Here is a 27,204-nt window from a genome sequence, read left to right on the forward strand (position 1 = left end):
AACATGACTAACATTGTTTGGCATGATGCCTACATCTGCAATAAAAGCCTTAAAGCAACTAAATCTATACTATATAGAACTGTATGTATAATGTACCCCAATGGAGGATATATAGATCACGCTAATCTAACGCTAACTTATGATTGTAGTACTTGTACCAAGTAAGATTAGAAGTAGAGTTTTTTTTTTTTTTTTAATCTAGAAGTGCATACCCATAGGCCTATAATGAGATTTAGCTTCTTAAGCCTTAATATATCTGACACCTTCCCCAGCCTTCCTCAAACTAAATGTTTTTTTTTTAGAAGAACCTCAAACTTAATGTTGAGTTGAACGATGAGTTTGAAATGTAAGATCATAAATGTAAAATATGACCAAGTTGAACCAAATTGTATGTGCAGAGGATTGAACTCAATGTAGAATGAAATGGCCATGACATAGGGTAAAACGTAAGACAACTGCTACAACAACAAATGATGACCGTCAATGGAAGATGGAGGCCAGAAGATGGCTAACATGACTCGAGGATGGTTCCACCTCTGACTAGACGACGGCTATTATGGCCAAATGGTAACTTCCATGGCTGAACGATGGCTGCACATGTGACTTGGGGACATTGGAAAAGGAATGGTAACTCGAGGATGGCATATACAAGATAGACATTAGAACAGCGGCGATTGGTGATGAACAATGGTCAGAGTATTACAACACCATCAACCAAAGGAGAGCGGCACTGTTTACTGGAAGACATCGACTGAAGATAGGCCGTGCTGAAACACTTTGAACAAGTTTTAGAGTAACCTTTGAGGAACTAGACGGGGGCCTGACCGCAAGCCCCAAACAACTACATTTTTACTATATAGAATTGTGTGTCACAATATACCCCAAGTGTGGTATATATAGGAGCTAAACCCTAGACTAACCCTATAATTCTACTATTTACACAACAAGTAGGATTAGGACTACTTTGCTTGCATTTATGGCTCTTAACTTTCAATATCCCTAGCACTAATCATAGTCAATTTTGTGTATCTTGGTGCAGAAAAGCTTAGTAAAGACCAAGGGCATGGTTACCCAATCATAAGACATTGGCCTAATATGAATGTGAATACGAAGTATGTCTTTCTTCATGAATACAAACTCAACTGCTTTTGCTATAGTGTCTTGAATGCGGCCACCCATAATTCAGTTGTAAAAATTTACTCGGCCAAGGCGGTTTTGGTGATGTTTATTTGGATATATCAATCACTGCACCATGACTGCCACAAGACCAGGTGGTGGATATGCAGTTGCAGTCAAGAGGCTAAGAATGAAAGGAACACAAGGCGACAATGAATGGCTGGTATTTTTCTATGACTCTCTCTCTTCTCAAAATTTGACACTAAGGCTTAGTTGTTAGAGTATATTGCTCTCTCTATCTGAAATTACGTTGTCCCTGCAGAATGAATTGAAATTTTTAGCCAGATTAAATCATCCAAATGTAGTGAAGCTCATAGGTTACTGCTCAGAGCGTGAGCATAGAATATTAGTTTATGAGTACATGATTGGAGGAAGCTTGGAGGCCCATCTCTTGAAGGGTAAGAACTAAGCATTACAAGATTGCAGCCAACATGCCACAAACATGGAGACAGTAAAAAATTGATGATATTGAGCCTGAACTGTTTTTTTTTTTTTTTTTTTTGCTGAATATATTGAGCCTGAACTGTTAAGCTGCCTACACTTAGGCCACATAATGCTCTAATACTAGTAGGACTAACTTGAGTTAATCATTTCCATATACAGATGATGATACAGAGATGAATAGGGGAAGAAGAATCAATATAGCACTTGGGGCAGCCAAAGGTTTAAATTTTCTTCACACGCTTGGGAGGCCAGTCATTCATCGTGATGTCAAGGCCTGCAATGTCCTACTAGATGGTGTGAGTTTCTGTCATTGGTCACTGGTGCTTTTTCAGTCCTTCGAAATTAAATCAGTCTTTATGCATTACGTTTACATGTATCTTATAAATATGTGCTTAGCTCCTCACTGTGACAAGGAGTTCACTTTGCAACATTAACCGGTTAAGGGTAATATTGCAGGGCTTCAATCCAAAGCTTTCAGACTTTGGACTCGCCAAATATGGACCCCAAGGTGACCAGTCCCACGTCTCCTCAAGGATACTTGGCACCAAAGGCTACTTTGCTCCCGAGTACATTGGGACAATATTCCTTTCATAAATTGTAAAAATGTTAAAGAAAGAATCCAAAGACACTTCATGAGTAATGGTACATAGCCTGTAGTGATTTAAATTTTGAACATCACTTTCAACTGGGTCCAATGACACCACTTTTATTATGCATCATTCACAAAAGATCATATCAATCATTTTGAAAATAATTATGGGGTTAGACTTACAGTTTGATGTATCACATACACACACACACACACACACACACACACACACACACGAACTGATGTTTCTTTATCTTTCCAGGGCATTTGACACTAAAAACTGATGTATACAGCTTTGGAGTGGTACTCCTGGAGATCTTTTCAGGAAACTGTGCAGCCAAAAAATATTCAAATGGGCTTGAGGGGAACCTTGTGCGGTGTGCTAAACCATATCTTAGCAACAAGCTTGACATCCGTGGTGTTATTGACAAGAGAATTGGAGAGAACTTCCCAAGGGAAGGAGCTCAAGAATTTGCTCGGATCATCCTCCAATGCCTAAGTACAGATCCTACGGGCCGACCAGAAATGAGAGAAGTTGTAGCTAATTTAGAGAGACTATAAAAATATGCGAGAGGCGGAGCAATCATAACAAACTTCCCTGGGACAGAGGGGTGCCACATCTGATAAGCTAACATTGTTCACAATTGCAGATGTTAGCCCCTAGGCCATACATCAAGGGCAAAAATGTAGTGGGTTGAATAGGTCTTAGATTCCAAAAGAAAAAACTGATAATCACAATGTATCTAATCCATCCTGGGTTAGATGGTTGAAGTGGAATAGACTCCACGTGATATGTACAGTAAGTGACCAATAAGCAAGTGGTATCACCTCAGTTTACAATTTAAGCAAACAAAACAAACTGTAACCTGCATCTGCATAACAATATAGACATTACATAAGTTGCTATTATGTATACGAGGACATAAATCTGATTTTAAGGAAGCTGTGCACTCAGGACATTGTTAAACAAGTAGGTTAACACAGCAAACAAGCTCACCAATTCAATATAACTCAAAATAACTCAAAAATCAGATTTATGTCCTACTACATCCCATATGAACAAGTGGTAACTACAAGTGGTAACTATTAATTCAATAGAACTCAAAATTGTGCCAAGAGACATATGCCATGCTACATCCCATATGAACAACATAATATGGAAGCAAATAAAAAATTTACAGATTCAATGCTCTTTGTTCAACGTACTCGAGGAGATTGACGATAGGATGGTAATGGTGATGCACCAGGTGTTAAATTTCGAGGAGAATTGTGTGGGCGCATAGGGGATTTTCTGACAGGTGCACCTGTATGCTGCTCTGATTGGGAGGTTCTGCCTGCATTTTTGGGGTTTTCAAGCTGTTCGAGGGTTGCTAATACCTCTGCCATTTTAGGTCTGACTTTAGCTTCAGTGCTTAGGCACTGTAAGGCAAGGGTGGCAGCTGTATAGGCTCCTTTCTGGGGGTACTGACCCTCCAACTTTGTGTCCATAATCCGGAACAATTTCCTTTTGTCACCCAAATAGGGTTTTGCCCAGTCTACCAGATTCTGCTCAATACCAACTTTTGACTTATCAACAGCACGTCGTCCAGATAATAGTTCTAGCAACACAACTCCAAAGCTGTAGACATCACTTTTTGCTGTGAGCCGACCTGTTCAATAAAGAAAACTTCAGAAAAATTTGCCATGATATATAATATACAGAATGAGTTCATACTTCCAATAAAGCATTGAGCATTAGCAACATTCCACTTGTACTGAACACTTCTATTTGTTACTCAGACACCATTTTTTCTCTACTTTTTCCACAGACCATTCTTCTACTTCAACAACAGGTTGCCAAATAAAAATAATGACAAAACTAATAGTTTCCACTTTATATTCTGTGCTAAGAATGCAGAATGATTAGAATTGGACATTACACTTTTAGAATGCGACATCAAGGGTTGGATTTTGTTTCTCTTTTCCCTTCTGAATAATTTTTTTTTTTTTAAGTACAAAAACATTAGATTTTCATAAGATCAATTTTCTCCTAAAACAACACATTCAGTCCAGTGATCATTTTGAATAGTACCAATAGTTCTTAAAATGGATATTGTACGGACCTGTAGCAACATATTCAGGTGCAGCATAGCCATGAGTGCCCATGACTTGAGTAGATACATGAGTCCTATCACCAGTAGGACCCGCCTTTGCCAAACCAAAATCGGAAAGTTTCGAATTGAACTCCTGCATCCCCAATTCAATTAATTTAAATAAATAATGAAATAATGTTGACACAAACTACTTTCAAAGAAATAGAACAGTGTCCTCTTAATTTAGCATACCGCATCCAATAGAATATTAGAAGCCTTGAAGTCACGATATATGACTTGTGATTTTGCCTCATGAAGAAAACAGAGCCCTCTAGCAGCGCCAGTGGCAACTTTGATCCTTATTGCCCAAGAAAGTGGTTGTGGCCCTCCTGTAGAACACAACACAGCATTGAGGATCACAAACTATTCTCATAGCCACACTAAGAACATCCATAATATCCTAACATCTCATTTGAGACCTATACTGAGAGTTATATTAGAAACTATCACTAGCAAACAGGAAGACCTCTAAGAACTCATCTAAATTATATTTGAGCCATAATGGTGGTCTGAGTGTCAATTTGGCCTTCAAGCTTCCCAGGTAGTGTTCAAAAATATTGAGCATAGTGATTAATGACTGCTGATGTAGCCATTCACCCTAGCCCCTTTTCAAAGACTTGCAAGCTATCCAGCCTCATCCCTAGACCCATCAGCTCCTCGTAGGAAACTTTAAAACTTTGCAAGCATAGTTTTACTGCTTTGCTGATATAACAGGGTAATCTATTCCAAAATAGAAGATGACAGCAAATTGACAGAATTGCCTACGTTGGTTGACAGACATTGACAAATGCTAACCCTCTGTTTGGATGCCAAGAAAACTAGTAAGAAACTTGAAATTTTGCATCTTTGCTACTTTGTTAGAAGGAATAATCATCTCAATGGCACCAAAAAAATTTAAGCAGAGTTTTTTTTTTCCCCCCAAGGACCCTAACAGATAAAAGACCTGATGTCTCATTATTATGAATAAGCATAAGAATCCAGTAAGTGTAAACATAAGTAAAACATAGTACAAGCATAATTCCCAATAAAATTACTGGAATGCATAACTCACTTCTAAATAGATGATTCTCTAAGCTCCCTTTAGGCATGAACTCATAGACCAAAAGCCGGTTCTCGCCCTCCAGACAGTACCCAATTAGCTTAACCAGATTTGGATGATGAAGTTGGCCAAGATAATTAACTTCAGTCTGGAATTGAGATAATATCAGTAATTAACCATGAATAATAAGATTGCAAAGAGGAATCTAACTCCCCCACCCCCCAATAAATATATATATATATATATATATATGGATAAAAAAATAATAAGAAGAAGAAGAAGAAGAGACCTACCAACCACTCCTTGTGACCTTGGAAACCCTCAGATTTAAGCTTTTTGACAGCAACAACCATTCCTGATCCCGGCTTTGCAGCTGAAAAAGTGTTTTCATCAATCCATCCTTTGAAAACATAACCAAATCCTCCCTCACCAAGAAGACTGTCCGGGCGGAAATTTCTGGTGGCGTTCTTTAGCTCATTGAAAGTGAAGGGTTTCAAATTTGGAGATGATAGTATTTCACCTTCAGACCTTGGAGTAGGAAGACTTGAAGCATTGCTTGTCTCACTGAAAGTTTGAATGGTCAGGCTGGAAGGAGCTGACGAACGGCTGGTTTTGCTGGAAAATTTTGAGACTGCCGACCCTGGGAGGGAAGAAAGAGTTCTTTATTGCAAAAACAACATAAGCAGGCAGTTTCTACCACAACTCGTGCCATTCAATCTCAACCTTATAATTACTTTGGACTATTCCTTTAAGCAAAAATACTTCAGTTCAAACTTCACTATGATAGAGACATCTTTTTGCAAAAGTTGATTCTAGTACAAAATGCATCATACTCTTATCTCATATAATATCTTAATTCATTTCCAGGAGGAAGTACTGGTGAACGTAAACTATCAATAATCTTTTGTAAAACTTTCATCCACCACTTTTTCCAATGCTTAGGGAATCATAAAGTGTGACTATGTTTTTACGGATCCTATGTATCATTCAAGTAATAAAATTCCTTCCTGGTTTTTGTACATAAAATCGCCACATTTTTCCCTTAGGTCTCATTTGCTACCACTGGAATCATTTTGGAGCTTGGACTTGGTCAAAATGTGATGTGAAGACTCAAATTCACATGCTCAGTAGCAACCAAGTGTTAAACAAATATATGAAAATCTTTTAAAAAATTATTTGATATCAAAAGCTATAACCAAATTGAGAAAGTCTTAAAGCATACAGCGAAATCAGATTCTCCAGACAGCTCATTTATGAAAATCACTCACATGGTAAACCAACAAGGAAATATTAGATAGATCACTGGTCAACAGTTCCTAACCCCAAAACTAAGACTTACCAGAAACACTATAAAATTCGCCACCATTAGAATGACAAATTATAAAAGTAAAGCAGATGGATTTTATAACAACCAAATAAACTAAAACCCCACTAAAAATTCTATCTTGGCCATGTTTTAGAAAAAAACATCTACCATTTTCTGAACATTGATTACCAGAAAAGAAAACCTAGGCCAAAACCCAGAGAGAAAATATTCACATAACGCCTACCAAATATTCTTGCTTTGTAAACACCAAGCAAAAAACAGAGCTCAAGTTTACTTATCAACAAAGCTCAAAATATTTAACCCTGGCCACCCCAAATCAAAAACAAACAAAAAGAAACCCCAAAACTAGCAAAACCCAGTAAAACAAACCCAAACAAAAAAAAAAACAAAAACAAAAACAAAAAACAAAAAAACACACACACACACACACACACAAATTTTAAGCCACAAAGATTCTAATAAAGTCAATTATCCTCCAAAACTTCAAAAACCCACCTCACCAAAAAACTTGCACATAAGAAAAAACCAATCTTTAATAGAAAATTCAAATCAAAGCATTAACTACAATCAAAATAGAATGGATTATAAGTTACCAGAAGTGGCATGAGAGCTCTGAGCTGTATTTACTTTAGCTGAAGAATCTAAGCAATTTCCCATAGGATATTTTCTCTCTCTTTTTTACAAGACACAATCTTTGCTTGCTATCCTTAACAACAAAACATCATGGATTATTATGAATCCTCGGAAGAAGCGAAAAAATGATGCAAAAAATGAATGACCCAGAAGTCTCCTGGTAAAGCTAGCTTTGTTTGTCACTAACTTGGTGGAGATTACTGAGGAAAAAAATGGGGTTTTGAATAAGAAAAAGAATTAAGGAAGAGGAGAAAAAAAAGAAGAAGAAAGAGAGGTAGAGGAAGAAGAGTCGAGGAAGGAAACTGAGGAGAAAACGCAGAGAAAGAAGGTTTGTTTTGGCTTTTGGTTTTTAGTGTTGTTGTAGACGCGAGAAGCGCGTGGGGTCTTTTGTTTTTGTCATTGATGTGTTCACCACCATTTTTGTAATTTTTGTAGGTGAATTTGCTTGTGTACCCCTCCCTATGGCTTTGTCAACACGTACCAACTTGGTAATGAATGAAAGTGAAAACCATTTGCCAAGTAAAAACCAAGAACACATAAAATATGATTGCCATGTTCTACATAGTTTCTTATAAAAGATATCAAGCAATGCCGAGTTACAAGGCTCTAAGCTATATTTTTTTTATATTCTTAGATCGGATTCGATTTAGGTGCATTATTTGACGAAAACAAATTTTAATTGAGTTAAATAAATTTTAAATTTACAGAAAAACTTATTAAGTAAATGATATGCAAGTTTTTCGTAAAGTGAATTGTCATTTTCTATTTTTAAAATATTTTTAAAATTTACTTATCTCTATTTAAATTTAAGTAGCCATAGAGATAAGCAGTAGTAATTTGAAATTATTTAAATTTAGTATTTTTTTTTCATTTTATTAAATAAGATACGATTGGATTTGATTCATTTGAACCTATCCAATCTATAATGGTTGTTCTTTATTGTTGTTTGTTTTTACTATCAATAACTGTAATAACTGATAACTATATAAAGAAATGGGGGGCGAGTGAAAGTCAAAACCAAGTTTAATAATGATAAAGAGACTGATATTGCTTCAGTTGTTTCTTGTAAGGGATTAGATTTATATATATCTAAATAAACTCCTTAAAAATTGTAAATTATTAATTTCATGAGTAGTTAAATTCACTTCATTAATAATTTTTTCTTTATGTTGTTAGTGGTGATTGGTGAATACATTCAAACATAATAAAATAACTATCATTTCATTTTTAGGAAGTCAGAAAGTAAACGAAAATATATGTATGACTATCTCTATCTAGATGTGAAAGAAAAGCACCTATCATAAAACTCAAATTTTATTAAGTTAATAGGAAGTGATGCTTGTTTATGGCTCAAGCATCATGCATGCTATATATCCATATATTATTTCCATTATTTTAAACAACTCTAAGTTGACTAAAAATGGCCAAAAATCTAAAGTTGTAAGCTATGATGTTCGTATTGATGACATGATATGCATGTTTTTAGAATTATTCTTATTGAATTTTTTTAATGTTGTGTTTCCACATCATAGCACGTTTTTTATTTCTTTTTTCAGAACTATGCTTAGACAGCAAGTGATTCACTCAGCATCCACAAAGTATGACATAAATGTTATTTTGCTTCATTGTTTTCACATTATAGCTAGATAGTTGTTTTTCAAAGTTATGCTTAGACAGCAAGTGATGACTCACTAAGCACCCACAATTTAGGAACATAAAAAGTTATTTTGCTTCTTTTGAATCTAGTAGCAGAAAGGAAAACAGACACAAAAATTATATATATATATATATATATATATATATGTGTGTGTGCGCGCGCGCGCGCGCGTAAATAGAAATTTCACATGTAAATTCTCTTGGATGATCCTTTGTCCCAACCCCAAAAAAAAAAAAAAGTAATTCCAATTAGACTTGAAAAATTTTGATCCAAAGTTCCAAACCCTTTAATCCGGCCGACCACACATAAGAGGGGAAAAAAAGTAAGAATAACAGGAATAACAACCCATTTTTTACTCATCTTGAACTTGACCTGTCACATCTACTAAGCATTTGTTATAAAAAAAAAAAATTTAGAAAAAATATTGACTTATTTTCAATGTCTAAAGTTATATTAGATTTTTTCTATTGTAAATAAAAAAATATTAATAATATTAGTTGTCAACTTTCACGTACAATTTTCATATATATATATATATATTGAAAACTAACATTGAGTAGTATTTTTGTAAGTTTATTACAGATTTTCATCCTAACTTGTATATTTTTTCTTTCTTTAACTAGCATCTTCAATGTGAGTTTGGATTAACTTTTTTTTTTTTTTTGATGGAAACAATTTTTTTTTTTTTTACTTTTTAGTCCTTGTGTACATTTTTTTGTAAAGCCTTAATTGTTATTAAGTACAACATACTATTAACATAAAGCTAATCCAAAATGCACAAGGGGTTATTTTTACAAGTGATCTAACTTTATTTTTTGTTTACACAAATAAAAAAACCTATCATACCAAGTTAAACCAACCCATCAAAGACAGAATAAAGCTAATAAGAATATCCACTTGTTTTACTCTTCTAAGTTTATGATCTATACCTAGTATACTAATCTAACCTAACCCATTTGTCAGGTCCAATAAAATATTGATAATTGTTAAAAATACTCGAAACTGAGTTCATTATAATACGTAGTTCAATATAATTAAAAGGTTACAAAATTAATTTTATACTTTTTGATAAAGACGTAGGCCTTTAGATCGAATCTGTTTAATTCTTATTTATTCCCTCTCAGACTTAAGCTTTCATTCATCATCATTTTATTTATTTTATTTTTAGAAAAAAAAATCAAATAAAATAGTCGGTATGAGGGTATTTTGGAAACAAAATTTGCAGCGTCATGCTTGGCTAAGCAAGCAAAAAAAAAAGAGAGAGAAAAAGAGAAATCCTCCGTCAATTTCTCATGATAGGGGCCCAAGCATATCCTTTTGTTTCTGTGTCACCACGAGCAACAAAAAGATAGGGTTTTGATGAGAGGGCATTTGGCCAAAAGATTTGCCCATATATTATATACGATAGATTACTAATCCCTTGACCAAAATTCTTTGCATGCGCAATGTGGATTCACATTGGGCCTACCATCACAACATAGTCAAAAGCTAAGTCTGAACAGGTTAAAACAAATTATGTTTTGTTTATACTTTTATCACATTTTCCTTTTCATTTAGACTAATAATTAAAAACTCTAATTCTGTCTACGAACACAATTATTCTCGTGCCTAATTTTACAACTTGTTAAATTGTATGACTGTAGGCAAGCAACCTGTAAAATAATGGGTCGTGCAAGGTAGAAAGTGTTTGCCACTCAAAATTACAAAAGTTAATAAATTGTGAGATTGAATGCTAAGAAGTGAATAGAATCTGTGAAGATTAAAATCAGTTATGTGAAGATTAAGTTGTTCTTGTACCTAATTTTATGACTTGTTAAACTGTACGATTGTATGTGGGTAACGTGTAAAGTGATAGGTTGCTCAAGGCAGAAAGTGTATCCACCTCTCAAAGTTGCAAAGTAAATAAATTGTGAGATTGAGTGCTTAGAAGTGAAGAAAATCTGTGAAGATTAACGTTGATAGGACATACACTTGGCTGAATTCATGAATGTGAGAACACAAGATGCAAAAGGTCATGGTCGCACAGACTAGGTTTTAAGATTCTAAATTAACGATGGAATGGAGCCCAAATCATCAAACATCAATAGTAGAGTGTCTCCCAAGATAAGGCTCTAATACTACCACAACGTTTGGTGCTATGTCTTTTATTACTTATTAGGAAGTAATGCCTTTTCATTTACAACAAGGTTTTTTTGTTTAATGTTTAGCTTACTTTTTCACAAAAATAAGTTTTAGCTTAGTTTATTTAAGTACAACTTGTACAATAATCTCATGTGCTTTACTCCATATTTAGCAAAAATCCATATAAGTTGATGCCAAACAGACAAATGAGCCGATATCGATCGTCTTGCAACATATTGAGTCAAGGGGTATGAAAGTCTATAAAGTGTAAGTCTTGGGGATCAAGAATTACCTTGATCATTTAAGCAACAATAAGGATTCTTCCCTGTTTGCCTACCTAAAAAAGATGGCAAGACATCTTATACATATGAGATGTATATCTCACCCCAAAAAGATTGAATTGGGAATTGACCTAAATGCTATTTACACTATGATGATGTCAAGTCAAGGTGGCAGAAAGGACAAGGATTCGTCTCAAAATTAAAGTATTATAGAAATAACAGTGCTTCAATGAAATTTTCTTTACCCATTTGATTCAAAATGCTTTTTGGATTAACGAATATTTTATTTTACCAAGAAGCAACGAATACAATGTTGTGTATATATTAAAGTATATCCAAAAGAGTTCTTTTATTTCCACAAACAGATTGGACACATAAAAAAAATTATTTAATTCAGCTTTTAGCAATTTGACTATGAGCCCGTTTGGATAGGCTGTTCACAAAGCCTTAACGCGCGTTTTAGACAAAACGTGATTTTATAAACCGTTTGGCTCCACAAAAATCAGCACCTTTGCGTTTTCAAAATTCAGATTTTTCACGTTTACAAAACATTGCAAAGATCTGCTTTTTCAGAAACGCAGGATGGATTACCGCTATTTTTTTCTCCAGGAAATCAAAATAGCGCCAAAACGATAATCGGTTTTACCGAAATACCAACGTTATCCCTTCCCCATGTATATCTCTTCCTCTATTTTCTCAGTCAGTCTCCATGGGCTCTCCATGTATATCTACTGCCGTGTTCTCTCAATCTCCACAGGCTCTTCATGTATATCTGCTACCCTGTTCTCTCAGTCTCCACGGGCTCTCTTTTGCTTTGTTTCTGGTCTTCGTTCTTCATCTTGCTTGCCAGGTAACAATTCTCCATTCCTCTTTTGCTGAATTTATGTTATAGATTTGGAATTTTTGCATGGTGGGTTACACATTGTTAGAATCCTAAATGTTAGAACTTATTTTGACTGATATAATTATTGCTACGATTGTTTTTGTTTCTGTGTTGTGGATTTATTTGGGTTTTTGGCTGCTTTTGAGACCTGCCCATTTTGGGTTTTCATTATAATTATTGCTTTATTATGTTTCTCATTCAAGAATCATGTTTGTGTTTATGGGCTTTTGATAAAAATTTAATTTTTAACAATCTTTAGTGATAAAAGGCTTAATGGGTATTGTAAATGCACTTCTAGTATAGTGTTTGTATATCCTCTCTATGTGAGGTGCCCCTGAGTTTGACAGATTTTGGTATCTATTTATGTGTGCTGCTGGAGAGTTGAGGCTTAGGTATGTCTATCTCTGTGTAGTGGGCATAGTTCTAATAACAAAGTGGAAAAGAGCAAAAATACTACTTATTGAAACAAACAATCTGCTGTTATGGAGAAAATTTGGAATGATAAAGAATTTTACTTGTGGTCTTTATCAAGAAGTTTGCTATTGTGTCTGTCAGCTTTTATATGACAAGATATTGGATACATCTTTTACATGAACCATATATTTCAATACACACATATGCACCATATATTTTAGCTGAGTTTGTAGAGTAGCACTTGCCCTTGGAACCATACATCTTTTCCAATATTCAAGTTTCATGGCTTTTAGGCAGAGGGATTATATTTGTTATATAGTGGTAGTATAATTATAGTTCTTGAAGCAAACAAACAGCTTTTTAAGCTACGCTACGAGTATTTGAATAACCAGAAAAGCATGCAACTGACTTGTAAAATTGGTCTCTAATAAACACTTACTAAAGTCACATCTACAATTCAAATGAACCATACCATTCACATTTTAGATCAATGTACTGAATGATTTCCATACCTAGTTTGGCAACCTCAAAAAAATAGCACACCAATTTCTTTGCCACTGCTATTACTTTATGTTTATACAAATGTCATGTCTTGTGTCTTTAAAAAAATACATGTATGTCTACTGATACACACTCAAAAAAATAGCATACCAATTTCTTTGCCACTGCTATTACTTTATGTTTATACAAATGTCATGTCTTGTGTCTTTAAAAAAATACATGTATGTCTACTGATACACACTAGTTAATGCATTAACAGTAGCAAAAGGCCAAGTTTAGGTGGGTTTCGTTCATTTTTAGCTTATTTTTCTTTTGATTCCTGGACAGCTATATTTTGCTTATTTGTAGATGATCATATGAGCTGAATAAGTTTGTTTGTTTCACATTATTCCATAATGTAGCCAATGCAGTTTCTCTCTCAAAGCATTGCATGGATACTATCAAGAATTTTTTTTTTTTTTTGGGGTCTTGATGAAGAACTGTAGCTTTTGATTCTTTGGAGGTGGTGATTCACTAAATAATTAAATAGACTTGACACAAACTTTTTGTTTTTTTTTACTAGCTTTATTAGTAGAAAGGCAACAAGTTTAGTACATACACAAGTTTTTTATCCTAGATTTTTTTCCTAATTGTTCAAGGATCAGCATGTTACATTATTAACAAACCTATGTTCTTTTTAGATGGTTAAGATAAAGGAGACTTCAAATCCCAACCCTAAACCATCCAAAAATAGCTCAAGTGTTAGAGCTATTTGGACATCAAGACAAACAACAATCTTTTGTGAAGCTTGTGTGGATGAGGTATTTAAGGGTAATCGACCTAGTACTTGCTTTAATAAAAAGGGTTGGAATAACATTATAGAAGCTTTTGAGAAGAATACTGGAAAGAAATATTCTAGGGATAAGTTTAAGCATAAGTGGGATGGATTGAAGAAAGAATGGATACTTTGGAACAAGTTAATAGGAAGTGAATCTGGATTGGGATGGGATGCAGCCAAAGGAACAATATCTGCAACTGATGAGTGGTGGGAGAGGAAGCTAACGGTATGTTTGACATGACCCACTGTATTACTGTTGTATTAGTATATAAAAAAAAAATGCTAATTTGAGTTATTAACGAAAATAGTTGAACTTGTAGGAGGTACCTGATGCTGCAAAATTTCGAGAGAAGGGTTTGGAGAATGTAGAGTTATTAGACATCATGTTTAAGGACATTGCAGCCACTGGAGAATTAGCATGGGCCCCCACTTCAGGTGTGCTACCTGATGATATTGAGACACGTAAGGAGGGGTTAGGTGAAATGTCTACTGACACATCTTCTCCAGATAATAATGATGATGATGATCCTAACGAAGTTGAGACTCCTAACCCTACACAGCCACTTAACCCTATACAACCAACACAAGACAAAGGAAAGAAGCTAGCTTTGCCATCCTCCACACAGGGCAAAGGGAAGAAAGGAGGAGCAGCATTGAAGATGACTCAACAACTTAGTCGTATGTGTGATGTTGTGGAGTCAAGGAACTTAGTTATTTCAGTTGAGCCGGGTAGTACTATTCGTAATGTCATGGAACGTGTATGCACTTTGGATGGCATTGAGAAGGGATCTGAACTCTACTTCATGGCAGCACGTATTTTTCAAAAACGAGAGAAAAGAGAGATGTTTGTCGTGATGGGAGAACCACATTTGCAGCTTCAGTTTCTCCAAGATGAAGCAAGATTGTTAGGGGGGCACTACTTTAGCAATTAACTAGAATTTGGAAAAGTTTATAATAAGATAATTGCTTGAAATTGTGTTCTTTGTTAGGTTTTTCGTAGTTTATTGTTTTTTCCTTTGAATAATGTGTTTGTTAGGGTGGTTTGAACTTGTTTAGATGTTTTAACAATGTTTTTAATAATTATATGAATTTATTCATTTGAGCAATTTCTTTTTAGTAATTTTTCTTAGTGTTTGTTATCATTTTTTAGGTGTCATTCATATGGATTACAATGATTATATTGATAATAGTGATGATGATCATTCTTATGATATAGAAGATGATGATGAATTATATGATCTTGTTGTTGCTGGATGTCATGTAGCAGTGACATATTATATAAAATACATGGATAAACAACCATGTAGAGATTCTGATCAAACTGGTTATAAGTGGTTGATGGATTGTTTGACTGGTAATGAAGCAAAATGCCATGAGATGTTTAGAATGAAGCCTCATGTTTTCCTTCAATTGTGCAATGATTTGCAACATAGATATGGACTTCGGCACACAAGGCACATTAGGCTTGAAGAGTCAGTAGGTATATGTTTGATGATACTTGGACAAGGAACATGTAATAGATTGGTTCAAGAAAGATTCCAACATTCTGGTGAGACTATTCATAGACATTTTCATAGGGTTCTTAAACGCCTTAACATAATGTCAATGGATATCATTAAACCTTCTGATCGTACATTTAGTGAAGTTCCAACATATATACAACAAAATCCATTATACATGCCACATTTCCAGGTATTATTTCATTCATTCTAATTTGCTTCTAATTTTTGTTATGATTATTTCTTTAATAACTTTGTATTGTATTTTAGAACTGTATTGGTGCCATTGATGGTACACATATCCAAGTTGTTATTGGAGGGGACAAGAAAACTCCATATTATAATAGAAAAGGTGTGACAAGTTTTAATGTGATGGCGGCATGTGACTTTGATTTACTCTTCACATATGTTATGGCTGGATGGGAAGGTGCTGCACATGATACACGCATTTTCTTAGATTCTATCCATCGACAATCTGTCAATTTTCCAAAACCACCACCAGGTATATACTATATTTATATATTAAATATGTATAAAGGATGTTATTTATGCACATCTCATATGTTTTAATTTTGTTAGGAAAATATTATTTAGTTGATGCTGGATACCCCTTGAGGAATGGATATTTGCCACCTTATAAGGGACAAAGATACCATCTTGCAGATTTTCGACGAGTTTGGTAGAGGAAATCACCTAGAAGAGAGGTTTAACTATGTTCACTCATCACTTAGAAGTGTGATTGAGCGAACTTTTGGAGTGTGGAAGAATAGATGGAAAATTTTGAAGCAAATGCCATCCTACGACATTAAGGACCAAAGAAACATTATAGTTGCTACTTGTGTCTTGCATAATTATATTAGAAAACATGATAGGGAGGATAAGGGATTTAAATGGGATAAGCATAACTTGGACAAACCAGAGAGCAATAGTAGTGAAGAAGGTAGTAGCAGTCAGGCAAACATTGAGAATATGCATGATAAGGAGATGAAGGTTATTCGTGATAGGATTGCTCGATCCATTTGTGGGTTGTAGCCAATGTATTTTCATTATTTCTATTTTAGACAAATTTTTATGTTTCTATGGTGCAACACCTTATTCATCTGGATAAGACTTAATGCTTTATTGTATCAGCTTTGTAGCTATTCTATGTTTCAGCTCTGTTCTAGCTTTGTATTTGGACTTTGTTGTCTTCCATTTTCAATTGAATGAATGCAGACTATTTCAATAAAATAAAATAAAAATCATTAAGTTTTGTTATCTCATTTGATGCATCATGATTAATTTGAGGTAGCTGATGGTATTAGAATAAAATTTTGGTTGGATGTTTGGTGTGGCTGCAGTTTCTGATTATGCCTTCTTCTTCTTTTTATTTTATTATATTTTTTATATTTCCTGCTAGAAGAGTTCTAATTATACAGAGTGTTTGAATGTCTAGTCCATTTCTCTCTTAATTGAATGAACCCATGTATCTTTGGGATTTTAACTGTTCTGTTTACTTTGGCTGCATTTGTATATCACGTGTTGCCAGTTTGGTGTTGACAATCTATATCAGACTATAGGATGCAGAAATTGGAGAATGCAATCAATAATGATTACAATGGTATCTAAAAAGTGGGTAGTGGTATCATAGGGGATTTGGAATGCACGAAATAGAGTCTACTCTGAGAGAGTTCAAGCCCACCCCAAATCCATTTTGGAGGGGGCAATTGGATTCTTGCAGGAATACTACAATCTCACCAACGCACAAAGAAGCAATGGATAAGCTTCTTAGCTTTGCAGATGAAAGTAATAGAGGACCCACACGGCAACACTCTTTCAGCTTTGGAATTGTCTAGATATTTTTTTTAGGCATGTATTTGGAAGTTGTTTAGAAGTCTTCTTTTTCCCCTGTTTCGGTGTGTTTGAACAGGGTTTATACACTCTCTTGTACGTGGTTTTTCTCTATTCAATAAATATTTCTATCTTTTATCTCAAAAAAAAAAAAACTCTTTTAGATATGCAGAGAGAGTTTAGGAAGGAGGTCTTTATAAACAAAATAACCTTAACAAAATAATTAAGTCCTTTTTTGGAATTTACACTTAAAATAGCCATTTTTAAAACAGCATATCCAAACGTTTAATGTAACTTTAAAAATAAAAAACGCAAATTTTCACATTTTTACCAAACGCTTATCTATGGTTTTTAAAATGATGTTTTCAAAACGCACGTTTTAAAAACGCTCATTTTTAAAACGCACCTTTGTGAACAGCCTATCCAAACGGACCCTATGTGAGACAATATCCATTAAATACCCAAAATAGATTTACTTTATTTTATTTTGTTTATTTATACTTAAAACAAAGAGTATGATTAAACAATTAAATAAAATTCAGTACAAAACAAAACAACAATTTCTATGAAACCCACGAAATAGGAATATTCCAGTATTGTTCTTGTCCCAACAGAAACATTAATTCAAGCAAAAAGATGTACATATATCTTTAGTTAAAAGTAGCTAAAATTGGCCACCGCGCACCTTTAATGCAGTAGTCATTTTATAAATATAAATACTTGTGAGGTGTGAAGGGTAAGGGCCTTTAATGTAGTGGTTATTTCACAAATATAAATGTTTGTGGGGTGTGAAGGGTAAAGGCCGGGTTCAAGTCTCTAGGAGAAAGTTTTACATACATATACACTTAAATTAAACTAAGATATAAATTATATATTGTATAAAAAAAAAATTTTAAAAAAAAAAAGTAGCTAGAACTGTGATGGCTACTGAATAATATCCTTTTACTATCTTAATAATAAAGGTATTCGTTCCCTACCAAACTGAATAATATCCTTTTACTATCTTAATAATAAAGGCATTCGTTCCCTACCAAACTCAATTTTATGTCTAAAATCTTCATGAAAGAAGAATAAGTCAAACTTTTTTTCCTGTTAAGAATATAGGACCAGTTCTTTTTTATTTTTTATTTTTTATAGAAGGATTAATTTATTAATTAAATTTATTTTGAACACAAGTTGGGTTCAAAAAGCTTATTTCTAAGTTGAGTTACATATTTCAATTTGGTTTTTTTTTTTTTTGGTTGAACAAACTCAAACTTGTTCATGAGTTACTTAATCAATGTATTCTTTTCTCATATTGAGTAAATATCATGATTAAAATTTTGTTAATCTCATTAGAAATTTATACTAAACATTATATAATAAAAACAATTATAGTTGAAATTAATTATATCATTTTCTCTCTCAAAAAAAATTATATCATTTTGTGTGTGTGTATCATTTTGTGAAATAAATACATTGAAAAAGTCCAACCATCCATCCTATGACAGGTTATGGACAAGAGTGATGATCACGCCGTCTTCTATTTATAACTCACTATCTCAACATATGTGAAAAAAATTGTGGCTCTAAACTTTTATAAACATATATATATAGTTGTAACTGGAAGGATTTTAATTTTGAATATACAATTAAAAACTCCAAAAACTACTAATCAATTGACTTACAAGTCCTCACACTGCTACCTCACCGTTTATGGAGGCATACTTGGTCATCTTCCTGACACATGCCAATATGCATGCTACAATATGCTTTTAGCTTAGTTTGTTTAAAAACAACTTGTACAATAATCTCATATACTTTATTCCACATTTAACAAAAATCCATATAAGTTGATGCAAACGGACAAATTAGCCGATATCAATCATCTTGCAACATGTTGAGTCAAGGGGTATGGAAGCCCATAAAGTTGAAGTCTTGGGGTTCAAGAAATACCTTGATAATTTCAGCAGACATTAATTAAGGATTCTTCCCTGTTTACCTAGCCAAAAAAGATGGCAGGACATCTTATACATATGCGATGACCCCAAAAGATTGAATTAGGAATTGACCTAAATGCTATTTACACTATAATGATGTCAAGTCAAGGTGGTAGAAAGGACGAGGATTCATCTCACAAGTGTTTTAGAGAGAACAGTGCTTCAATGAAATGTGCTTTACCCATTTGATTCAAAATGCTTTTCGGATTATTTAGCAAAAACAAAAAGCTTTTTGGGTTAATGAAAATTTCATTTTACCAAGAAGAAGCGAATATAATTTTGTTATATATATTAAAATATATCCAAAAGAGTTCTTTTATTTGGACAAAAAGATTGGACACCTATTTTTTTTTTTTAATAAAAAAAGTTTTTATTTAACTCAATTTTTAGCAATATGAGTACACTATCCACTAAATACCGAAAATATTTTTTTTTATGTATACTTAAAACAAAGGGTATTTTTATTTAATTAAATCAAATTCAGTACAAAAGAAGCAATAATTTTTATGAAACAAGCAAAATAGGAATTCCATTATTCTTATTGTCCCAACAGAAACATTCAAGCAAAAAGAGTTTTAACTTTTGTTAAAAAGTAACATCCTTTTACTTACTTAATAATAAAGCCTATGACCTTTGTATCCGTTCGCCATATTCCATTCAAACTTGATTTTGTCTAAATCTTCATTAAAAGGAGAATAGCCATTCACCAATTAAAGAAAAGGCTGTAGTCTGAACAAGTCCAACCAAACCGGGTATTAATTAAGAATTTAGGATCAGTTTTTGTATTTTTTTTTTAATAGAAGAATAAGTTCATTTAATTTTATTTTAAAACACAAGTTCAAATTAAATCTTATTAATATGCTAAGTTAAATATTTCTTTCTTCTTTTTTTTTTTTTTTTGGTTGAACAAGCTGAAACTTTATTCATGAGTTATTTGATTAACATATTCATTTCTCATATTAAGTAAATATCATTAATAAAATTTTGTTAACCTCATCAAAAATCTATACTAGAGATTCGTAAATAAATTTATAGTTGAATTTAATTATATAATTTTTTGTGTATGTATATATATCATTTTGAGAATAGAATACATTGAAAAAGTCTAACCGTTCATCCCACGACAGGTTATGGATCAAAAAATCTATACTAGAGATCAATAAATAAAATTATAGTTGAAATTAATTATATAATTTTTTGTGTATGCATGTATATCATTTTGAGAAAAGAATACATTGAAAAAGTCCAACCATTCATCCTATGACAGGTTATGGACAAGAGCAACGTTCAAGTTGTCTACTACTATTTATAACTCGCCACCTGGTGAAAAATTATAAGACTCTTTACGGCTTACGCACCTCACTATTTATGGAGGACTAGTTGGTCATCTACCTGACGTATGACAAAATGCATACTACAACATCGATACCATATGGCTACGAGTTTTGATGGCCAGGTTATTTTTCCCACTTCCTACTGATGTTTATGTTTACACATGGCATTGCTAGCTGAGAAAATGTGGCCCTAAGGTCATTTTCTGAGATGACCAGTTGACTTGACTAGACCCATCCTTCACGGCAAAGCCAAGTTCTAATGATTTGGATATGTGTACGAATCTAGACTTCTTCTAATACACACATGAAATAAAGTCTTGGTAACTCACATGGATACTCTCTGCATATAAGTTATAACCTAGTCAAGGTCAGTTTCATGGGAATTTTCCATTTCCATGTTGTGAACAATGATCACGTTGAGATGCCCTTGTTTCTGGGTTTCTCTAGATTGACCTTTTTCTATTTTAAAAATTGCATACACGATAATTATTATTGATTCTAATTTGAATCTATTATTATAAAAAAAAATTGTCTAATAATAATAATCTGTCACTTAAAATTTATTGTTAAAGTATTTTAAAAATATCGTGAATATAGTAGCATTTTTCTTCTATTTTAGAGTCAAGACACTATGGTAACATGAATCAAAAAAATGAATACTAGGTAATAAGAAAAAAATATATCATGTATTAGATACGATACACAAGTCCTTCCTCTCAAATTGGGGCAGGTCTCATAAGTGTGAGATCTACCCTAAATGCAAGAGAGGACTTTTGCATTCGATGCATGATATACCTCGTCAATAATAAGAGGTATAATCCAACCGACACATGCACCAAATCGCACACCATATAGGAAATTGCAACATAATTTCCTTCTTTATTATTATTATTTTCTTCCTGTTGGTGCTATGATAAGAAACGTAAAGGTTCAGAATTGGCTTACAACATGAAATTCCAATTATTTAAATTCAATTTCAGGACCCTCTCCAAGCTTGTGTGCACCAATGATCCACCGCTTTTGAGTAGGTAGGCGAAGGCGAGTAAAGTGAGACTGGTTTGACGATTAGTTTTGGACTCGGTCCCAATCCTATTAAGACAAGTGCACATGGTGGTGGTCTGTTTGACAGAGTAATCGACCAATTTGTCGATGCCAAGTGTCTGAGGTAAAATAAAATAATACAAGGGAAAAGAGAAAGAAGAGAAAGCCAAATTCTTGTTTTAATCCACTCGGTTAACTTGTACGTGACTCAATAAGTTAAAGAAGAGTGTGTGCATTTAGTGGGACTCTTCATGTCTTTACATATAGGCATATAGCTAGCTAGTGTGGTTTTGTTACACTTGCTTAGTCCATCTTTTCCAAGGTTGCAAAAATATAAGAGTCTTATAGTTCAACTAACAAAAAAAAAATACTTTTTTCGATAAAATTAATAATAATATACCTATAAATATTGAAAATGATAAATAACCATTAGACAAAATTATTTAACTTTTTTTTTTAGTCTTTAAAAGTGAGGTCAGAGGAATTGAAACTTTAATTCTCTATTTATAAGGGAGATTAAACAATGTCTATGAGTTAAAAGGAACTTGGCTATTAGGCAAAGTTCTTTGTGTTGGATAGTATACATGTATAAGTAAAGTCACACATTAAATAATAATGAAAAAAATAAGTAATTAATATAATATAATTAAACACAGTAACTATCTATTCCTTCAACTCTTATGATTGTAAAATCGGTGAATAATGTAATTTTTTTTTTTTTAAATATGAATAATGCGAATTCATTTAGCATAGAAGTGACTAGTACATTGATAATAACAAAATTTTGTCCATATTTTAGGAAAGAGCCTTGTAATTGGACGCTTGCACCTAGAGCACTATGTGTACTAGAGTACAAGTTTTGTCAAAACTCAACATTGTTCTTCTCCAATAGGAGAGCAACAAAATGTCCAACAAGAAGGCAGCACATTGATTACAAAAAAAGCAGCACATTGTCCTGTATGAAACCAACAAACTGTTGCGGTATTTTCTGTTAGAATAATGCGATCCAACATAATATATATATATATATGATGCTTTTATTATTAACAAATAAATATTCAGTCTCTTGTAAAATTATGCAATACTTATATGATATAAGATATTGATATATTAAAATAGATCTACTTGGTTTAGTAGACTAAGATCATGAATGCATTTATTGTCGTCCTTAATTCGACCATATCCATCATGATGTAACCTATTCTAATAGGTACATTGTTAGATCATGATGGAAAGGAGGTGCAAGTTAAAATTGCTCAAACTATGAAAGACAATAAGAACTAGTCTTTCGATGGTTAGTGCATAATAATCTCGGAAGTCTTTTCATAATAAGATACATGCACTTTGAGTGTTAGCTTTAATAAATCTATCGTGTCATTACCAATAACTTGAACCCCTATTAAATGTGCTGTCATTATAGTAGTTGTGGATATGAACGATAGATAAATCCATATCTGTAACATGAAGTGTTATTACGATAGGAAGGATTTTATGACTAGTCATATCCTTTTTTAATATTATAAATATTGTCAAGGCCACACTTGCAAGGGGGTGTGAAAAGAGAAAATAAAGCTCTTGTTAATCCTGACCAGCTGGGGAGAGCATCCTGATTGCTTGTGAGGTCCTTGAATAACATAATCTAGTATGTATATTTCTCACATCTTATTGTTGAATTTTATTACATATGCACATGATAAAATTGTTAATTGATAGATGTATTATATGTGTTTCTCTTGAATTATTACTTTTTAAGTATAATTCCAACATTTTCCCCTTTTCTACTATAAAGGGATGATGAAGAGGACTAAGAGAGTGACAAAATTTCATAAGTTGAGTTCCAAACCTCCGAATTTCCTTACCCATTTTTCCTCTCTTTCTCAACTATAGATAGATTCACCATTGTAATTTTTTTTTTCTCAAAACATACTGGATTATTTGACTAATTTGAACTCATGAGCCCTCTCTAAACATAGAGAGTTTCTACATAAAAATCTGTGTTTTTCGTTTGTTTTAAAATAAAATATTTTTTAGAAAATGTTTTTTTTTTAATTTTTAGATGTTTTTTTGGATGTAAAAAAATTTGAAATATATTTTTCATTAACAGTAAAATCTTTTATAAAAAGTTGTAAAACGATTTACCTTTGAAATTTTGGTAAAACATTTTACAAAAACACATAGTGGCAACTACCCCTCATCCCATTTGATGGCTAGGTCATCGATTCGATGGGCTAGGCAACCGATGGCCAAAGCCGCCACTCCAAAGACCAATGATGGTGGTCTAGTGGCTGAAGTCGTCATTCTAACAACCGATATCGGCGATCCAGTCACAATAGGCACTGTTCTAGTGTTGGAGGTTCAATAACCAAAGCTATTGTCCAATGGCCAAAGACATCATTCCAACTATCAATGCTAGCAGCCTAGTCACTAGAGACATTAGCTGGCGACAATCTAATCGCTGGACCTTCGGCATCTGCAGCTTTGGTGGTTGAGCCACCAGTTTTGGTGATTTGGTTGGAAAATTTTACTTGTCAATTGTTATACCAGACACTTGAAAATATTTTACTTCAAAACAAATATTCAATTTTACATTTTCCTTTTTCTTGAGCTTATTTTTGCCCATCATCAAACACTAGCATCCATGTGTCTCATGAATCCATAAATGTCTTGGTGGAAACTCAATACCTTATTTATTTAGCATCACACTATTTTACCGCGTACAACAAGTATATTAAAAAATAAAAATAAAAAGAAAGAAGAAAATCAAAATACACTTTTATTCCTTAAAATTTACATGTTAAGCGCCTTTTTATCCCTAGTATTTCAAATTAGTGTTTTTAGTCCCAAAAGGTTTAAAAACAAGCTCCATGATCCCTTCGTCTAGTTCTATTAATATTCTTATGTATGTTGCTAATGAAACAATGAGATAACATATTTTTAATACCGAAGCAACTGAATTTTTAATTAAAAAAAAGTACACAATGGCAATACCAATCCATAGCCGTATATATGATATTGGTACTTTCCTCAATTGAAACCCAAACTCGAGAGATAAGAGTAAGAGGAATAGATTTGATCAATTGAGATATGGCAAAAGTTAAAGTTTTTCTTTCTCTTTGCCATTCTCCCAATTACAAGAAAAATAAACAATAAATAGGGCCAGCCCAACAAAATTTTGGGCCTCAAGCGAAAATTATATATGAGACATTTTTATATGTAAAAATTAATTAAATAAAATTATATAATACTAATTAAATTAAGACTAATTTGATGTAAATACAGAAATTGATGAATAATACTGTGTGGGGCAAAAGGATCCTGGTGGGAATGTGGGCCTTTTGGGCCTTGTTAAAGAAGGCCGACCTGACCCTGGGGTTAGAGATTGTTGGTGCTATGGGTCGGCCTATACGCCGAGGATCCTAGGATCCAGCCGAGGATGGTTTTCCCCTCGGACTGACATCAAAGAACCTGAGACTTAATGTTAAAGATTATTGAATTATACGGTCAAGACCAACGGTTAAAGGGAGAGAACCCTTGAATGTCCTAGAAGCGCCGATGTTGGAAGAATATCAAAGGTAAAGGCTGCTACCTCCACATTAAAGACCCTGCACCTACCACCCTGGCCGCATTAATGAGGAAGTGACACTTAAACAAAGGGAAGGGAAACTTCTAGTTACCGTTCAAAGGCACTAAGAAAAGAAATATCTAGGCTAAGGGAGAAATTGGGGGCAACACGTGGATAAAGTATTAAAAAGAGGAGTATTTAAGGAGGGGACCGGAACGAATGCAGACTAACTTTTTGTAACCTAAAAAGAAGAAGGAAAAAGAGAGAGATATAATATAAGAACGTTTTCGCTTACGTCCGAGGAGGTCTATTTACATTACTCCTTTTTGTCTCTAAGTACTTGGAATCTTTAGTTTGTCATTTCATCCCTATACACTTCTAACCCGGGTTTCAAGCCCACACTCTACAAATTCTTATTGTTTAAGGCTCATTGGGTCCGAGCCCATAACTATTCTTGGGTCCGTGTGCACCAGTGCACTTACAATTGGCGCCGTCCGTGGGGATCTAGTCTAGAAGTAGTAGGGATATTATGGCAAAGCTTAGGCTCTCATCATGCGAGTCACAAGGGTCACAACCTCGAAGATCATTTCGAACGTCTTGAACAACGTAGGGATCGTGAGGGAAGCGTCCATACGTAATATCCAGGGGCTAGCCATACTCGTAGGAGGTAGCACTACCCACGATGAGGGCTCTAAATCCATGCAGAAGGAAATCAATCGTTTTAAGAGGAAGTTACGCCGTCCTAAACGTAAGGATTCCCCGTCCTCATCTAGTTCTTCCTCGCAGAAGGATGGGGGACATGGCTACGGTTCAAGGTCATATTCCCCCACCAAGGCAACATCCTCCGGTGAGGAGAACGACCGGCCAATCCGCGTACGTAAGAAGCTTCGTCCTAGGGGTTTAGGCAACGATACCATGAGTAGGGCGTTGCACCAACTCTCTAAATCTCCGTTTTCACGAAGGATTGAAAGCGGGAGGCTCCCCAGAGGTTCACCCCACCACGTTTACCATCTATAATGGCCGATCGATCCGTGGAGCACGTGAGTCACTTCAACCAAAGGATGGCAAAGGCACTCTCATAACGAGACTTTGATGTGTAAAGTCTTCCCCTCCACTTGGGACTGTGGCTATGAGATGGTTCAACGGTCTCAAGTCGGGGTCTCGTAGGCTCGTTTGGGGAACTAACTAGGGCGTTTGCTTCTCGGTTCATTACTTGTAGCGAGTCCCCGCCACCGGACTCATTGCTATCCATGGTCATGAAGGAAGGGGAGACACCGAAAGCATACTCCGACGATATTGGGAGATGTTTAATGAAATAGACGGCGACTTTGATGAGGTGGCGCTAAATACCTTTAAGGTAGGCCTCCCTACCGATCACGACCTAAGAAAGTCTTTGACGAAAAAGCCCGTCCCGCAAGTACGTCGTCTTATGGATCGTATTGATGAATATAAAAGGGTAGAGGAAGACCAAGAATGGGGAAAAGGAAAGGAGAAGGTTATCCCGCAGAGAGAAGGGATTTCGTGCCTGATGATATCACAACAACAAGCCGAGGAGGGATTACTTCGGACAATCCGGCTGCAGAAGACTCCCAGTTGTAAATATCGTGTTCGAGAACCGTGCATCGCTTATTAGAAAAAGTTCGTAAAGAGCCCTTCTTCAGTGGCCCGGCAAAATGGCAAAGTGTGACCCCGCGAGAGGAAATCAAAACCTTTTCCGTCGCACCATCGGGATGTGGGCCACACTACCGAGAGCGCGTCGAACCCCGTGGAACCATCTAGAGCGGCTCGTCGGTGAGGGAAAGTTAAAGCAAAGACTTGTGTCACCCCACCGGGCAAGTCGCCAAGTTGGTTCAAACAACCGGCGGAATAGTTCATCTCGGCCAGCATTGGGGACAATTAATGTTATCTTCGCCGCACTCGGTAGGATGTGCTCAGTCCTACTAGG

At 34.4% G+C, this 27,204-nt stretch overlaps 2 protein-coding genes across 2 annotated transcripts; one reads left to right on the top strand and one right to left on the bottom strand.

Moving 5' to 3' along the window:
* The first annotated feature begins 1,252 nt into the window (after positions 1 to 1,252).
* LOC142629145 (putative serine/threonine-protein kinase PBL3) lies at positions 1,253 to 2,770 on the top strand. The gene is made up of 5 exons (XM_075803127.1): positions 1,253 to 1,339; positions 1,439 to 1,574; positions 1,780 to 1,916; positions 2,017 to 2,186; positions 2,503 to 2,770. The coding sequence occupies exons 1-5, from the start codon at positions 1,253 to 1,255 to the stop codon at positions 2,768 to 2,770; spliced, it is 798 nt and encodes a 265-aa protein (XP_075659242.1).
* Positions 2,771 to 3,184: 414 nt separating this feature from the next.
* Positions 3,185 to 7,672, bottom strand: LOC142627690 (putative serine/threonine-protein kinase PBL3). The gene is made up of 6 exons (XM_075801557.1): positions 7,301 to 7,672; positions 5,674 to 6,020; positions 5,393 to 5,528; positions 4,534 to 4,670; positions 4,312 to 4,435; positions 3,185 to 3,858 (listed from the first exon to the last, which is right to left on the bottom strand). The coding sequence occupies exons 1-6, from the start codon at positions 7,362 to 7,364 to the stop codon at positions 3,407 to 3,409; spliced, it is 1,260 nt and encodes a 419-aa protein (XP_075657672.1). The 5' UTR covers positions 7,365 to 7,672; the 3' UTR covers positions 3,185 to 3,406.
* Positions 7,673 to 27,204: the final 19,532 nt, after the last annotated feature.

Source organism: Castanea sativa, chromosome 3 (genome assembly GCF_040712315.1).
Source record: "Castanea sativa cultivar Marrone di Chiusa Pesio chromosome 3, ASM4071231v1".
Lineage (NCBI taxonomy): Eukaryota > Viridiplantae > Streptophyta > Magnoliopsida > Fagales > Fagaceae > Castanea > Castanea sativa.